At 42.3% G+C, this 18,275-nt stretch overlaps 1 protein-coding gene across 4 annotated transcripts in view; it reads right to left on the bottom strand.

The window, feature by feature from the left end:
• The window catches only part of AFF3 (ALF transcription elongation factor 3), a 322,024-nt gene that overhangs the window by 34,758 nt on the left and 268,991 nt on the right, over positions 1-18,275 (bottom strand). For all 4 annotated transcript variants that reach the window (XM_057422167.1, XM_057422168.1, XM_057422169.1 and 1 more), the window contains 3 exons: positions 14,007-14,172; positions 3,809-4,864; positions 1,566-1,690 (listed from right to left, as the gene is read on the bottom strand). In XM_057422167.1, coding sequence (XP_057278150.1) covers positions 1,566-1,690; positions 3,809-4,864; positions 14,007-14,172 — 1,347 coding nt within the window. The remainder of the gene's footprint in view (positions 1-1,565; positions 1,691-3,808; positions 4,865-14,006; positions 14,173-18,275) is intronic.

The raw sequence follows: 18,275 nt of genomic DNA, 5'->3' as shown, positions 1-18,275 counted from the left end.
TGCTACCAGCCCTCGGCTGTACTGACAAAACTGTGTGTGGCTCTGCTGTAACCCAGCCAGAAAAAAAAAAAAAAAAAAAAAAAAAAAAAAAGGAATTCTGTTTTCAAACAAGTTCCTTGAGTGAATTTACAGGAGTCCCTCCACCAGCTATGGTGGCATAACTGGTCCTGATATCTACACCGCTGGTTTAGCTACAGCCTCAGCAGCTCATCCTCAGCTGTGGGAATATTAGCATTTGGTATCATGTCCTACAGTAGCATAAACCACAGAAACATCTTGGAAGCAGGGCAGATCAGGGAAGAATTAGGAGGCAAATACACATTTAAGACCTTCCTCTTTGTTTCTTTAATGTACAGTTGCTACCAGGAGTACTGAAAATAATGTCAAGTAAACCACAAATTATTGTCCCACTTCCAGGAAGCACAGAATTAACCCTGTGACATAGCAAGCTATAACAGCCATGGTATTCTCTGAAAATGAATGCGACGTAAAACATATGACACTGAGGTAATGGAAATGGCATGCCTGCATGCAATCACCCACAATAAAACAAACTGTTCTGTGTATTGTTTTCACTTTATGAAACATATGTGACATGTCAGGACAAAGAAATTGAATGCATATTTTTAAACAAGCACTATATATATCTTAGTGTTCTCCATGATTTCTTCCAGAATTAATGACAAGACTTGCTCAAACCCATCAGTGAGGTGTACAATAGAAAAGCCTACTACAGTAAATACAAATATTTAAGTTTAGCAGTTTCACCCCAAAAGATACCATGATACTACCAGAAAATTATTATTATTTTTTTTAATACTGATGACTAGCATGTACTAGGCAGCATGCAGCTGAACTTTGAAAAGGTGCATGTCTAAGTCTGACTGCTGGAAGCCTCCAGAGTAACACGGTACATGTATATCTGACATTGATAGGAATCTGCATGCATAAACCATGCCACCAGATGCTAAATATTCATTATTTGTTTCATGCCTTGCATTCTTTAAAAATCTCATTGTTTTTAAAGTCTGAGTTCCTTGTCCTAAAATACTTATTAATTATACTGAATAGATTACTTGTAATCTCAAAAATATTGTATCTCAAATATATTCTGGAATTGAATATTGCAATCATTGTTATGAACATTTTTCTCAATCTTCTCCATAGAGTTTATAGATAATTGTGTTTATACAGCCAAACTTTAAGTTTGAAGCTCACAATGCTGTAAGGAAAGAAAAGGCTATAGATGGTATGTGAATTGGTACCTACAACACAGTGTTTGTGAGTACATCTAGGACAGTTACACTGCTATAGCTATAATTACTCATTCAGTGAACCTCACACTTGAACTCACAACTTCTCTGTGCAACAGGACAAAATTCAAGTATATAAATGTGTCAGGAGCTGCTAACTTGTTCATTAAACCAGAAGAAATGAGAATGTAGTGGGTAATTTTTCAACATTAAATGTGATAATTAAAAAATAAATCCTATTAAAAATAACACACAGCATTAAACTGCAACTAGTTGTATGACTTAGTGGTAAATAAGAAGGAAAATGCTTACCTATTTTCGTTCATATTGCAGTGATTTGCTGTTGCGATGCTGTGGGCAGAGGCAGCTAATCGTGAAGAACTCTCTCGCTCTAAGTGAGCCTTCTTGATGTCTCTGCACTCTTCCTCATTCTCACACTGAATGAAGAGAAAAATAATAATCTTGTAGGTTTTGGATTTCCTACAGATCCAAAAGTATTTCAATAAGTCAGGGGCTGGTATATTCTGGTATATTGGTATGAATGATGACACTTTCTTTGATCATGTAACTAACATGATTCAGAGATGATTGGTCCATGTCTTAAAAAAATCAAATCTGAAGAGGTAGTGTGTGAATAAAGGAGTAGAATACCAAACCTGAATTGTTTCCACCACTTCCCCACTTGCACCTTGGGATTCCTTATATTTCCCTCTCTGCCCATCTCCTGTACATTCTTCTCTTGCCTCAAACTTACACCTCTTTTGTCTCTGTTCCTTGGTTATCAGTGACTATGCTTATACTAGCAAATGCAACAGGTCTGCAACTGGTCTTGAGGCCAACTGACATGGCAGAGCTGGCACTCATGCATTCATCTTGCACCTCCTTTAAGAGAGGGTATGCCACATTCAGATTGCCTTTTGGGAAGGCACCTTAGCCTGGTCCTGAGCAAAGTTCTGTTACTGTCTGGAAGAACAGAAAGTAACCCAGCACAAAACCATGTTAGCAAGCATGTTAACAGTTACACAAAGCTGGTGACTGTGTGCCACTGCTTGGGACTGCATCCTGTCACTATCTGGCCTACTGGTATGAACATAGCCAATGTTTCCTGACACTATTTAATTTCATGTTATGTCCTTAAAAATTCCATCATAAGCTCCCAAAGGCTCTGCTTTCTCAAACTCCTGCAGAGTCCACATCCTGTTCCACTTCTAACACTTCCCCCATTTGCAGTGGTGACTGAGTTTTACTTGTGATTTGTTGATTCTGCTGCATGTACTGCATTGCTGCATGGCAACAACATTTTTCGTGTTATCCACTGCCACTGTGGCTGTGCTATGGGATTAACATTGTGGCTTACACTCCACAGGAGTGAAGATCTTTTACCTCAGAGCTTAACTATCCTCCTCTGTCTCCAATTTACCCTTCTTCTTGAGATCATGACAGAGGTGGAAATGATAAGGACCTCTTTTTAATTTTGCAGCTATACCTGATAATCTGTTCTTACTAGTCTTATTCATGAAGTCTTTTGGAAAGAAGGATCACATAGTTATGCATAGCAGCTGTCCCATGGAGGATCACCAGCTCGTGGTACTCCAGAAATGTTTTGTACTATATCACTTAAACCACCACCAAAAGCAGCGCTTTAAGACAGAAGAGTTAAAGTTAATATGTGCCACAGGTAGTCAGATTAAGCATTTCTAGAGTGACTGCTTTTATTTTGCTCTTCTATTGTGTCCTCCCATGTCCTTCTGGGTGTCCAGCCTGGCACTATCACACTGGCATCTCTTATGGCCTAAACCAGAAATATTTTGCTTTTGCCACTCCTTCTTGACCTGTTTCCCATCATTTTGTACTGTGCAATTACTTCCATGCTACTTCTGAAAGAAAAGGCAAACACATCTCAAAGCTTATCAGAGCTCTCTGTTATGGCTCTACAGGTGGCCAGAACAGGGTTGCCACTTTTCAGATACTAAAAAAAGAACTCAAAAGTGAGAAAAAAAAGATAAAAAAAAGCCTCTTTTAAATAACCTGTCCTAAAAAGTATACAGATCAATTTGCACATGTATGGTAGCTCAGAGGGTGACAGTAAAAACTGCCCAGAAATTGGGCAGCTGGTGATTCCAGTTGAGGGACTTTTGCAGTCAGATCAGTACAAACGGACATGAAAGTCTCCTCAGTGGACAGCTTGGCCATGGGGTGGAAGGGGCTTTTCACCACTCCTAATACCCAGTTTTGGAGAGAAGCCTCAGGAGAGAAAACTACACTAGTAAAGATGCAGTGCAACCATTAAAGTGTGGAAAGCCATAGGCCAACAGCAAACACCATCTCCAAGGGGCTCTGATACCTCGTGGCCAGGAGTTTTATCACCTCCTGGGATGGCATCTCCAGAGCAGCTTGGCCAGTTCCTATGCAGTGAGAGGGGACAAATCCCAGCTCTGAACTGCCAGACTGGAGACAACACCACCATTGAGCACTGGATGTGGGCACAGACAATGCTTGCCTCTGATATGCCGGAGGCTCCCCCACCCACCCCTATCGGTCCCCTTGAAGCTCACCTTGCGTTTCCTTCTAGATTTCGGTAAACCCTTCTCTGCGGGGGGGTCAGCACTACTACCCTGCGGGAGGCTGGCCGCCTGGTTTGCTCCAGCGCTCATGGCCAGTGGCTCTTCAGGCAAACGCTCTGGAATCCTGGACAAAAGAGCCAAGTCAATGTTGACCCACAGTGACTTTACCTCATCACTGTCTTTCAGAGGAGACAGGAGCTCATTCCTACCGAAAGGAACCAGGGTGTAAAACTGGTCCTCCAGCTCCTTTGCTATTTCACTACTAGTCCTGGCATTAATGGAGCCAAAGGCACTGCAGCCACCATGGGGTTTGCTGGCGGCGCTGGTCCCCGCGTCCTTGGTGCGCGGCTCGGACCCGGCTGCCACGGGCACCTTGGGCAGCGGGCGCTCCTCCCGCTCCGACTCGGAGCCCGAGTCAGAGGAGGATGATGAGGATGAAGACTCGGTCTCGATGAACTCCTTGGACTTGGGCGCCGTTTTGCTTGGCCCCCGCGCCCGGCGCTTCTCGCTGGTTGCAGCCGGGCGGGGCTCCCGGCGGTGCCCCGCTCTGCAGCCACTGTTGTTGGTGCTGCTGGTGCCAGGCCGGGCCCTCGGTGCCTCGCCAGCAGTGCTCTCCACAAAGCTGTGGCTCCCGGGGGGCTCCTCCGCGCTGGGGCAGTGGGGGCCGTCGCCGGCAGAGGTCCTCTCGGCCCGCCGCGGTGCCTTCTTCCCCGCCGCCCGCCTTGCAGGCCCACCGTCGGCCGCAGGGGGTGACTTTTGCCGGCTGCCCTTGGTGCCCGGTGCTTTGTTGGCGGTCCTGGGCCGCGGTCCGTCCCCGGTGGTGGTGGCGGCGGTGGTGGTGGTGGCACGGACCTCCCCGCTGCGGTGCTCGGCTGGGCCGGTGGCTGGGGTCTTCTCGCTTTCCTGCTGCTCTGCCTTCACACGATTGTAGTAAGGATGGGCCTCCAGCCCTGGGCCGTCATGGTGGGTCAGGATGGGTGCTTTGTGTGGGGTGACTTTATTCAGCCACTTGTCCAGCTGCCACTTGTTGGATGAGGGTGGCTCGGGCTGAAAGGGAAACAGATGGCAATGAGCTCAGTGCTGAGACCCTGCTGCCCTCGTCCCGGGGCTCCCTCAGGGACACCAAAACACTGGGTCTCCTCTGATCAAAGAGTCATCCCCAAGACACAGCAACCCCCAGGCACGGGCCCTGGAGTGGGACACGTGGGGCATGCCGTGCAAGAAGGAGTATTTTTGGTTTCAGAATGAGGTTGGGAAGGAGGACAGCTTCTGTGATTCATCATTTCTAAGGATGATTCATGCAGTGCTACTGGCATCAGCTTTGCTGGGAAATGCTCCCAAGTTTCCAAATAGAAGAAGATGTAATGGCAAAAGGAAGGGAGGAAAACAAGGCAGGGGTACAGCTAATGCTAAGGGAGGATAGCTAGTAGGACAGCTACAGATATGTATTTTGTGTCCTGGGCCATAGCAATAAATAAATGAAGTACTTAAAAAGCACACAAAAAGGCATGTAGTGGGGATTTGAAGGGCTAACCAGATGATTCATGTCATCTGGCTGGTATTGATGTTATAATCTTGTGAGATCCCACAAACATTTGTTGTGTGGTGGTACTGTCAAGTACTCATTTTGTGAGTACTGTGCGGCTGCTGGCTTTTCTCTGTTCCTGTCACAACACGATGAAGTTATAAGAGAGCATCTAAAACATAATGGTGTTTGGACAGCGAATAAGTGGGATAATCATCATTTCAAAGGTAACCACAGCTCAGACAATGTTATTTCAGAACAACGTGCAAGTGTTTTCTAGTGCTTCTTGCAATCAGTAATTTGAATGTAATAAAATGAATGTGAAAGGCAAATAAACCCCAGAGAAACAAATGATGAAGTAGATGGCCAGCCATAACCTAGCCTCACAGAAGCCAATGTGAAAAGTCTCCTAATTTCCTTACCTGGAACCAAAATCTGATCCACTAGGTTACTGCATATGAATAATCAAAAAGTGTGTCATGAGTCTAACATGGAAACCATCAATACTTGGGAAGAAAGTTTGCTCAAGAGAGAATATCCGCAGACTAACTTGAAAGAGTCTTTTACATCCTATTTAAAGTAAGTGCCTGGGGGCAACACAGGTTTCCTGAACAGCCAAGGGTGTCTCCAGAATCACCCACTGAGGGTTGTATTCACTCTACATGGAGCAAAGGCTCCTAAAATAAGCAAAACAGTTAGACATTGGAATTCACATGATACAAATATTTCTTCTTGCAAAAGCGTCTAATTCACTTATTACTGAGCAAGCCAATACCTATGGGAAGTTTGCTGGATTGCCTTATATTTGTTTTTTCTTCAGCATACTCCCTAATATCTTACATGAGGAATTTCTTCCCTGAGCTGTAAATCATGAAAATGGATGGTTAGTATTTCTTTTGGATGAAGATATATTTTTACAACTCTTAACTCTATCTAAAATAAACAGCATTTTTTTGATTGCTGCTGAAAATACAGATAGATTTGTTTGGTGCCATTCATTGTACACATACTGAATTTAATAGATATATAGTTAAAAGTTCACTATACATGGAAGTCTTTCCACTGTTCAGGTGTATTTAATGAAAGGACATACATCAGAAGCATGTGGGGAAAAATATACCACTGTCCATAAGTATAGGTCAAAGTGAATATAGTTAAAAAAACTTCCAGCTTTCCTGTTAAATCCCATTCTGTCTCTCGATGTACCTTGTAATTCTGGAAAACAGTAGTTCACAGAATATGAATTTCAAGGGATTACAGTAAACCAGCAGAAACAGTGATTAAGTGCTACAGTGTCATAACTTGGCAATGTGGTACTTTCCTAGAATGATATGTCTGCTATTTAGGCAGAGTAACTACAGTCTCACCAACCTATAAGCCAGCTGTGAAGTCTAATAAAAAAGATCAACAATGTTGCCAGATTTACTAATTTTGTCAGGAGTTTCAGGACACTCATTATTTTTTCTTAAAGCTTTGGCTCTCAGAATCATGGGCTTAGAAGCATTTCTGGGATTTATTTAAATAAAAAAATCAAATCCTTATGGCTTCTGAATAAAACCTTGGGACATGTGTCCTTAAAAAAAAACCAACCCTTTAAGATTCATCTGCTAAAAAGTACAAAGCCTGCAGGCCATCAGGTAAATGAAAAGAACCTAAATTTTTAAAAAATCAGATTTGAAAACATTTTTTTTTAATATTTTTGGGCCCTGGTACAGTTTTGTCAGTGTGCATGAGTGATGCCAATTCACTTTTGGAAGTAATATATGCAATTGATTGCTCTAACTGAAAAGTACTGTGCTTAGAAATCACTTAAAAAATAAGGCACCTTGAAAGAGAACAAATCAGGACAGCCAAGAATGAAGAGCAGGCCTGGTAAAAAAAGGGTTTGGGAAAATTCACTTGAAAGTTTTCACCAGTCCACTTTACATGACTAACTGCAATTATCTGTGGGAGAAAAAGAAAACCCCTAATTCTGCTGTCCACATCACCCCCACCACCAGCATGTCACATACCATTCTATGGAAGACAAGTTAGTTTGCTCAGTGGGAAGTTTTCAGCTGCATGTAAGGATGGAAATACATATAAATATATATATATAAAGAATGGTCAGATAACAGAATGGTCTCTGTTGCTTGGTTTTTGTGTCATGGAAATATGCTGCCCTCAAGGCCTTGTAGAGAACCAGGCAGTTTTGAATTGAGGTAAAGCTGGTGGTGCCCAGATGGGCAGCAGTAGTAGGAATAACAGTCTGTGATAAAGCTGACTTGCAATGAAATGTGGATTTGGCATGAAAACCCAAATCAAGAAACTTTACAAGACAAAGATAGTTTCAGGGACCAATGCACCACAGACGTACACATGTGCCAGGCTTCATCGAGAAACAGAAGGATGTGATACACTTCCTTAAAAATTGTGGGTGGATTCATCTGTACAACATAGACACCTATATCTCAGCTAGTCAACGAGTTCCTTCTCCAGTCAGTGGACTAGTCTTCTAGGGTGTGAAAAAATCCTTCTTGAAATAGACATCTGAAATAGGCCAGATGAGCTGGGCCCTAAAAAAGTCTATTCCTCTCCACCAAGTGTAAAGGGGAGGCTGAAGTGATAAGCAGATGTAGGTATCTACACTGAAAGTGTCAAAATTTAGGTGGGATGACTCCCACACAGTACATCTATATATCTAAGATATCTTCAAGGCTACAAGTGCAACCAGAAGCATGAGTGGCATGCATCCAAAAGAAACCTTTGTCAAAATATTATCCAGAAACACTTTCTGGGATAAAGGGCTGTTAAGCAATGTAAGAGTTAATGGTCTGGGATAAAGGGCTGTTAAGCAATGTAAGAGTTAATGGGGTTGCTTGCTATTACAAAGAGGGAGGTAAGGTAGCAAATACCACTGCAAACTTAAAGCATGACACCACTTTCATTGGCAAATTAGGCAGCCTGTAGTATGTGCATGTATTTAGCCTGCTGTGGGGTGGGACTGAGCTATCTACTGTCCCTGCAGTATACTCCGCCTATTGTAAATCCACATACTAATTCACCCTTACGATAACTTGCTTGTGCTGCCCTGATAGCAAAGATTTCCTTTACGGCAATCCCCATACAAATGTGGTACCTTTTCATTGTATTTAAGGCATAGATTATAATGAAGAAGATAATGATGATGATTATTATTACTACTACTACTTTATTGCTACTATTAGCACTGTTGCTAGTGCTTTATCAAATTAGAACTGGGGATTCCTGTGTGCTAAGCACAGCACATATATATTGTAAGAGGTGATCCCTGCCACAGAGAGTTTTCTGGAGGGAAGGGAGAGTTTAGTGTGTAGTCATTGTCAAAAGTAGTCCACAGGACAGCTAAAAACCATGAATCCTATTTGCAAAGGTAAAGATAGTATCCACACTTGGTCTAGTGGTAAAATCCTCTTTTCTTCTGAGGGTACCGGTCAAGAAATTCGTCGTGGTTTAAACCCAGATGGTAACTCAGAACCACGCAGCCACTCACTCACTTCCCCCTTCTTCCCTCCCTCCCATTGCTCCCAAAGGGGTGGGAAAGAGAATTGAAAGAATGTAACTCCCACGGGTTGAGATAAGAACAGTCCAGTAACTAAGGTATAACACAAACCACTGCTGCTGCCACCAATAATAATAATGATATGGGGAATAACAAGGGGAGAAAATATAAAATTGAAACGGGAAAAGAAAAAAGAAAACAATAAACACAAGTGATGCACAATACAACCGCTCAGCACCTGCCAACTGATACCCAGCCTGACCTGAGCAGCGATCTAGCCCTTCCAGGTAACTGCCCCCAGTTTATATACTGGTCATGATGTGCTGTGGTATGGAATACCCCTTTGGCTAGTTTGGGTCAGGTGTCCTCTCTCTCCTTCCTCCCAGTTTCTTGTGCCCCTCCTCACTGGCAGAGCATGAGACTGAAAAGTCCTTGACGGGGGCAAGCAGTACTTAGCAACAACTAAAAACATCAGGTGTGTTATCAGCACTGTTCTCAGACTAAAGGCAAAAACACAGCACTGCACCAGCCATTAAGAAGGAAAAAAATGACTGTTACAGCTGAACACAGGACAAAATTGAATCATAGCTATACTTAAGATGGGAAGCAAAAACTTTTTGGAAAACAAGACAAATAGATATAGAAAACATACCTCTCCTACCGTTCAGCTGTAAAATACAACTCTTCTTTCCCTGCCTTCCTACTGAAACCTATCAGAGAGGAACAGCCAGTGAGGTGGCAGAAGCATGCTCAACAGTTAGCTAGTCTGCTATACACATTCTTTCTATTTTCCAAGCTAAGGAGAAGTGAGCCAATGCCACAGAGCACCTGAGAAAATGGCAGGAACTCACATGAAATGGCTCCTTAGCCATTGGTACTGATGTCCAGGCACTTGAAGAACTTGATGCACAGTGGTCAGGAGGTGGCTCTCTGCTAATGGCAGAGGAGGATGGGGAAGAACATAACCATACAAAACACTTCAGCTTAGACCTGGTCAGTCACAACATAGAATCACAGAATCATAGAATGGTTAGAGCTGGAAAGGACCTTTAGATCATCTAGTTCCAACCCCCCTGCCATGGACAGGGACACCTCACACTAAACCATATTACCCAAGGCTCCATCCAACCTGGTCTTGAGCACTGCCAGGGACAGAGCATTCACAACCTCCCCGGGCAACCTATTCCAGTGCCTCACCACCCTTACAGGAAAGAATTTCCTCCTTATATCCAATCTAAACTTTCCCTGTTTAAGTTTTAATGCGTTACCCCTTGTCCTGTCACTACAGTCCCTAATGAAGAGTCCCTCCCCAGCATCCCTATAGGCCCCCTTCAGTGACTGGAAGGCTGCTATGAGGTCTCCACGCAGCCTTCTCTTCTCCAGGCTGAACAGCCCCAACTTCCTCAGCCTGTCTTCATACGGGAGGTGCTCCAGTCCCCTGATCATCCTTGTGGCCCTTCTCTGGACTTGTTCCAACAGTTCCATGTCCTTTTTATGCTGAGGACACCAGAACTGCACACAGGTGAGGTCTCACGAGAGCAGAGTAGAGGGGCAGGATCACCTCCTTCGACCTGCTGGTCACGCTCCTTTTGATGCAGCCCAGGATACGGTTGGCTTTCTGGGCTGCGAGCACACACTGAAGCCGGCTCATGTTCATTTTCACATCAACCAGCACCCCCAAGTCCTTCTCTGCAGGGCTGCTCTGAATCTTTTCTCTGCCCAACCTGTAGCTGTGCCTGGGATTGCTTCGACCCAGGTGTAGGACCTTGCACTTGGCATGGTTAAACTTATCCTGTGATGATGGAATAAGCATGGACAAAAAGCATATGTGAATTCAGAAGCTATAGAAGACATTGCATCTGATGTGTGGGGCTGGTGGGGCCCAAGACAGGACACCTCTCTCTTCTAACCTTGTTACTGTTGACTAGCCACTGATGCTTTGTCCCATGCGATGGAATCTCTGCTTTCTTCCTGCCCATTCTCCCCTCTAGTCCACCCTGCATAGTGGGAATTCCAAGTAACCTAACCAGATTCTGCCTTACAAAAGGTCTGATGGATAATTCAATGGAACAAAGAACAAACAAACCAAACTCTTATCTTTTGAAATGTAGCCCCCTCTATGGACTTGACACCTAAGGTTTTTTTCTACCATCCAAAATAATCGCAAGGACAAGTTGTCATTGTTTTCCAGAGTCTTCATTTATGATGTTAATTACGATCATGCAAAGAATTCATGACTTCAGCAAAAAAGCAGGAGATAGAAACTCAGTCCCTTGTTCATAATTTCAGGCCTGGCAGTCCACAAACCTGTAACTACTCACATTAATGTCTCAGGCACCTTAATTTGTCCACATCACTGAAACCAGTCTGAATGTTGTCTCCTGCTCTAGCTCTGCCATTATTCTTAGTTTACTGCAGACATAAAGTGTAGACAGCTGAGCTAGACACCACAGGCTCTAAATAGTCAATGGAAAGAAACAGACACTTTTAGGGTGCAATTCATCTAATCTGTTTTATATGTATGCTTTACAATGAGCTGCTTTTACACTCTAGGCAAGTGCATTTAGACACCTGATAACAACTCCAAGATCTCAAAATGAGATGAAGAAAAAATTAGAGAAGAAATGAAACAGAAGAAATTGAATTTCTATATATCCTGAAATGCAGAAGACACAGTGTCCTAGAAATAAAAACCTTTGAAGATATGCATATGGTATTTCAGATTATGGAAAAAAAGTAATAAGAATCAGGTCCTCATAATGGTCTGCAGATTTCCAGATTAAGTTTCTCCCTACCTGGAAATATGGATTTCCTGCCCACCACTGTACTGGAGTACTGAAGTTCTTCGTACCCGAATTCATTGGTTTATGCTAAAGCAAAAGCAAAGATGTGTTTGCTTTTTCTGTCGTATCCAATAAATGAATTTAATTTTAAAACTAGGACTGAAATTGACTCCACTACTTAAAGTTAGGTGGAGAGAGCCTTCCTTTAAAGAGCTTCCAAGGACCTGTTTCTGTCCATTTACTGGGTAAGAACATGGCATGTACTTTAGAAAGACAACTTTACTGGGTGCATAGATGCAAGTTAAAGCATTAATGCAAAGCAGACAGGACTTCCATCACATCAGCACATTCTGAACTGGTGCCATCAGTCATATGATGGACCTGGGAAAGCACTGGCCGTTGGGGAAAGCACAGGTATCCTGCTTTCCTGGAACACCCTGACCCTACCCACATATGGCCTCTTCCGTATCCCATCAAGGCATGACCTATGAAAACCACTGCAGCCATCACATTTTTTTAGCCTTTTACATTTTTGTATAAGCGAGTTTCATGCAGCATATCCTAGAAGGCAAACCACACAAACATAATGCAAAGAGACAAGCAGTCTTTTGGAGCAGCGCAGCTGTTTCGTGACAATGATCACTGATAATTCAGGCTATGTACAAAAGTAGTTCCACAGATCTCGAGAGGATATGTATAAAATGATGAAGAGGAGGCACTTTATCCACATTTCCATGACTCTCAGTCCCCTGCTTGACTTTATGAAATGCACGAGCTGCCTCAGTTAATTAACTTCCTGCATTCCCTGAGGAATGACTGCTCTCAGGTCTAAGCAGCACAGGTATCTGCCTAGATTGTAAACACTCCTCCTTTCCTGGGTACTATGCTTCTCCTCTTTTTATCTCATATTTCCTTCTCCCCACAATGGTTCCTTCGCTTTCTTCTCTTTGTCCCTTTTCTTCCACCTTCTGAGATCCCGCAGGGAGAAGAGAAACTGCGCTTAAGATCTCTGTGCTAATTCCAGCGGGGAACTAGGCAGAAAGAGAACAAGGTCTTAACAGGTCAGATGAGAGAGCTCATAATGGGGTAGCACAGTGAGGGCAACAAGGAAAAGGCACTGGAAGGAAAAGAATAGAGACAAAAGGAAAGAGAACCAGAGAGAGAGATTTAGGAAAGAGACAAAGTGAGAGGAAAATTAACTGGAAATGGATCTGAAAGTACTGTGAAGGAAAGGCAGAAAGGAAGATATGTGTTAAATAAGGAACAAAAGTGACAGAACCTGAGAAAAATATACTAAGGATGTTTCTGCGAGCGCTGCATTTTGCCTGATAGGAAACATGGGCTCCCAAAAAATGAGAAAAGATGAGGAAAGGCTTGCTGGTTATTCAGTATAATTTTTCAGGGTGAGAGAATAAGCAAGGCATAGTTTTGAGGGGAGGAGTCTGGTGATTGGATGCTTTATGTGGAACAGGAAAATACACTGACTGCGTTTCATATGTATTTACAATCTTGCTGCTAGATTTCTGAATATTTTTACATACATTAATGTGTGTGATGTGGCTGTGGAGCTCATGGTTTTATACTAAATTTGTGTATTGACCGAAGCATGTAAAAATATCATTCCTGGTAGAAAAGAGGAGCAGAGAAAGCAGCTTTGTTGTGTCTGTTGAGCCCTGTGCCGAGGTAAAAGCAGAAGGTGGCATAGCACTGCCAGCTTAATTGTAATTTGGCTAGGGCTTGTCTACATGTGGAAATTTTCGGTGCTGGCTTTCCAGATGAAAAGTTTGACCTTAATGTTTTGCACAATGAGGAATTCAGTTTAGTCCATTTTGGAGGTGGATTAAAATAAATCACACAAAGGCAGCAGTAACAGAGAATAATTCACTTAGAAAGTGAGGTGAGGGAAGTGTGTGAGCGAAAAACAACTGTTTTGCTTTAAAAATCCACCCTCAAACTGATTTTATAATAGCTTCCCTGTGCAGAGGAGCCTTTAGTTCCCTTGCAGTGCTGGGAGTCCACACCAGGACTTCCTCACTAAGCAAGCCATTGCTGTTGAGCCAGAGTTGCATAAAACTCAAGCAAGCTGTGAGCCTTGTAAGGTTCTCCACTCATCTCCAATTTGAGGAAAATATCACAGGGTTATTTCTCGCTTCATCTTTGTTTCAAACACCTTAATCTGCCCCAGGATTCCCTGCCACTTGCATTTCACAGCACGTTAGGAGGAGGATCCCTGAGCTTTTTTCTGCCATTTTCTTTTGTGTTACTCCCCACAGCCTCCTTGTGTTGGCTTGGCTGGAAAAAGGTCTGAGTGGGTGTAATAAGGGGTTGCTGCCCTAAATGATAAAGAGCAGAAGCCCTTACCTCTGGACTGGAGTAATGGGAGGGCTTGCTGCCGTCACTCTCACTGGAGCTGCTTTCGCTCTCTGAGTCAGACTCTGAGCTGGTCTCGGATTCACTGGAGCTGCTGCTGCTTGACCCCTTGCTGGAGAGTCCCGAGGCTCGGGCGTTGGACTGCGGCACCACCAGGCTGCCAGCCCCCCACACAGCCCATTGTGGAGGGGGGAGGGAAGAGAAGAAAACAAGAACATAAAAAACCCACATGTAAAACCATTGTGTTTTAGGGAGCATACTTATCTGAATGCTTGTGTGTTTGTCTCTGATGCTAATGAAGGGTGAAATGAGCTCACCACTACATTATTAGAACTGGGGGGGGAAATATGGGGTTACCCTCCTATCCATTTAATCCATAACCTTTGCCATTTCTTCTTCATTTGAGGGAGGGTCAAGTTTTCACTTCAGCTTGTCTCTTTTCTCATACAACAGACATTTTAGGACATATTAAAAATACCAAAAGTTAAAATCCAGTATAGAAAGCAGTCTTACACTGTCTAAGGAACACTCTGCAAAGAGGTAAAAGCAGGAGATGGAAAAGGTGAACAGTTAAGAAACAGAGTTGAACTCCACAATACCAGTCATTTATAAGTAATAATAGCAATAATGATAATACATCCTCACTGGAGTTTCCAACCCTCATCTTTTTTTTCTGCACACTTCTTCACCTACCCGTAAATGACATGGTTACCTGTATATACCATCTTGATATTGGCAACTGCAAGATCTAAGGCTCTGATCCTAAGAAAACCCGAAGAGCTGTCTTGTGCTTCTGCATGTCAGTAGTGCAGTGCTGTCAGCAGAGCTACTTGCCTTCTTAAAAGTTATGTTTGCATGCAAGTGTTTGTATTACCAGGCCTGACAGCAGAAGAAATGTATACTTTCCTGAAATAGTTGACCATGCATATTGAAAATATAACAGTCATAAAGACTTGGGTGTGAAATGTCCTATTAAGTCATCTGGCTTATTCCCCAGGCCATGGAAGATTGTTCCCTATAGCAGGGTGCACTTTCTAGAGAGTTGTCCAATTTGATTTTAAGTAACTTGAATGCAGCTTTTACTTTTACCCCTGGGAAACTTTCCTGTAAACTAACCCAAATTCCACCGTCAGAAATTTCTCCCTACATTCAACCTGAAGTTGCCCTTTTTAAATTTATTGTTACTTATTATTTCATCCTATTACTAATAGTTACTATGATAAATTGTCCTCCTCCCTTTTTGCTTTCACATATTTGCAGATTGTTTTTCTGCGCTACTTCAGTCATATTTCAGACAAGGCCTTACACATTTACTTCTTCTGATCTTTCTTCATAAGTCATTATCTCCAGGGATATGGGATCATTTTTATGGCTGTTTTCTGAACTCATTCCAATTTGTCTATATCTCTGTGATAACAGGATGCCCAAAACAGAGTGCAGCATTATAGATGGGTTCTCACTAGAGCCCTACAATGAAGGGCTGTTACCTTCCTGATCCTTGATGCGTTGCTTCTGTAAACATATACCCAGGCTGTGATGGAATATATAGTCCATTAACACTCCTACCTCTCTTTCAACACTCTTTTCTCCAGAATTCTTCCACCAATAGCTACTTTTTAGATTAATTGCTTCCAGAGAGATTTAGCTTGCTTTTTTTCTTCATACCAGATCTCATTTTCTTCTTTATTGCACATGCTTCCAGCTCTTTTGATTTATTTCTTTGCCCTCGGAGGTGTCTGAAGCAACTTCTAATTTAGTATCAAATGCAGACTTAATTAAATGGTTATTCACTTCCTTTTCCAGATCATTAATGAGACTGTTAAATAAGCCCCACATGAAACACACCAGTACCCTAATAACCATCTCTTCCCAACTCCCATTCATTGGTGTTTATCATTACCCTTGTTTATGCTCCATCAGTCCAATATTGTGGTTAATGCAATGTGATCTTGGAGATGCATTTTGTGAGAAATAATAACTAATAATTAATTACAGTTCTGCTATGTTGCACCTAATGAATTGTATTTACCTGCTAATGGTGCATTTCATTCTGGAAAACTCGTACCTGACACCTGGCACAAGTCACATATAACAAGCAATTTCTGGGGCTTTAAAAAGAGGCTGGGCTATCAGAGATGCAGTTTCAATGCCATGATTCCCCATGGCCACACACTTACTGGCCCTATCCCTGCCTCCCCTAACATATGCCAACCTTTCCCACTGGACCACCTGTCTTGCACAAGCCAGTACTCCTACCACATCATGTTTACTTAGAGTATCCCCTTTGCCTTTAGCTAGGAAGCGGCACAGCTCTCCATGGCTTTCTTGCTCCAGAAAGTTTCTGGTTGCTTGGAGAATAGTGCTGCTGTTGGAGAGCTTTTTGTACCCTTTGAGGCACAGTGAAGCCAGGCAGTGCAGAAAACTTCACCTGTGATCTCACCTTACTAATTAAAGCAGGTAAAATAAAGAGGAGAGGAGGAACTGACATCAATTTATACTTTTGACCTTTATTTCCATCCTTGTTGCCATCAGGCAGTAGAGAGAGGGGCAATAGTAAAAGCTCACGCTCTGGCAAGATGACTTGGTGCTACATGAATGTTAGCAGAAATGCCTGCCAGCTCTTGGGAGGCAGGAGGTCTGTCATCACGCGCAGGCATTAAATTTGCCAGTTATAATGAGTGCCTTTAAAAACTTGCCCTCTGCTATTTTTGTTGTTATTCATGATGTCTCTTTGTCTAGCCAGGTAGGTATGGTAAACATGAGATTTTCAGGCAGCCATTTGTATAACAACACAGAATCATAGAATAGTTACGAAGGCACAGAGATGCCTGAAACAGAAACAGCTTATAAGCTTGCAAAATTTTTCCTTCCCAGAGAAGGAAAATTGATATTTTGTGCACTGCTTTGGGACAATGCTGTTTTCCTCTTGTACAGGTTGGCCAGTAAACTCTATATATAAGTTGCTTACTTTTATTAACAGACTGCAGTCGACCCCTTGCTAATAAAATAGTGAGAGCAATACAAAGGCCATTGTGAGTTGGTTTTGATTTTTTATTTTTTTTATTTTTTATGGGAGTATGAAAAGGTAACTGTCTTTTCTGACAGTGGAGCTTAGGGAATGCTTTTGACAGTGTCTGACTCTGATGGATTTCCAGTGCTTTCCACAACAGCATTGTGACTGTTGCCTGAAAAGTTCTTCAACATCACAAAACATCTGCACATTTACGTCCTGCCCTTAGTGGCTGTGGTTTTAATTTTTAAACCATTATTTTTGTTTGGCATTGTCTGAAGCATTCAGAATTGCTCTATAGGGAATGAGGAAATAAAAAAAATCCCAACGTAATATTTCTTTCCTGTTGTGACATGAAATGTTTTTCTAGGCTGCTGAATAGAAATTACTACAGCCATAGATATAAAATACAACAGTTGGACTCTTCACAAACATCTGGAAATCTGTGTTTGCTGCTGTAATGGTAGCCAATATACTACAAAAATTTAACATTACAATATTTTCTCATTTATGCTGATACTGTTGAAATCTCCTGTCACCCTTTTACCTTTTCCATTTTTAAATAGAGTGTATTCTGATAAGGATACTCATTATATTATAGTGACCAGAGTGAAAATAGTTATATGTTTTTTCATGCATTCCTATTAGAAAATAATCATTATTTTAAATTGGTGACTTCCATTTTGGACTGTTTTTTCTAAAGTACGTAAGCAAGATCATGAAGTCAAAATAAAAGACCGATTTACATTTTAATGACCGTGGCACACAACATTCATGCGTATTTTGCTACTGGCTTATGCCCCAGAGTTAATTACTACATCATAGAAATGTTAGTTTTGTTTTAAGCTATTAAACCACAATTTGGGTAAGAACCACTTTTCTTTAAAGCCCTTCATCAGAACATTCACTGTCTGACTTGAGAGAGTAAATACCATGTTAAGTTGCCAGAAGTTCATTAATAAGATCAGCTAAAAACCAACACACTGTCTGAAGTTTCTGTTCAGATATCTCCCATCATCCTGCCTACATGGAACTTGGGCACCTGAACACCGTGCAAGCCTCCAACAATATATTTTCCTGCATTGGCTAGGGGACAAGTCACCCTTCTCTGAAAAACTGCTAGGTGCCTTGTAACCTCACTTTTTCTCAGATATGCAGATTCAGAAACACAGTAATTTGAGGAAATTTATATGGCTAATTTGTGATCCAAATCGAGAGGCGGAGCCATCTCAACCCCTGGAGAAGCCTGA

The sequence above is a fragment of the Pezoporus wallicus genome, unplaced genomic scaffold, assembly GCF_028554395.1.
Source record: "Pezoporus wallicus isolate ANWC-B61680 ecotype Strahan unplaced genomic scaffold, APGP_CSIRO_Pwel_v1 contig_5785, whole genome shotgun sequence".
NCBI classification, from domain to species: domain Eukaryota; kingdom Metazoa; phylum Chordata; class Aves; order Psittaciformes; family Psittacidae; genus Pezoporus; species Pezoporus wallicus.
Note: the sequence above shows the minus strand (reverse complement) of the source record. Positions and strands in the feature narration are given on the sequence as shown.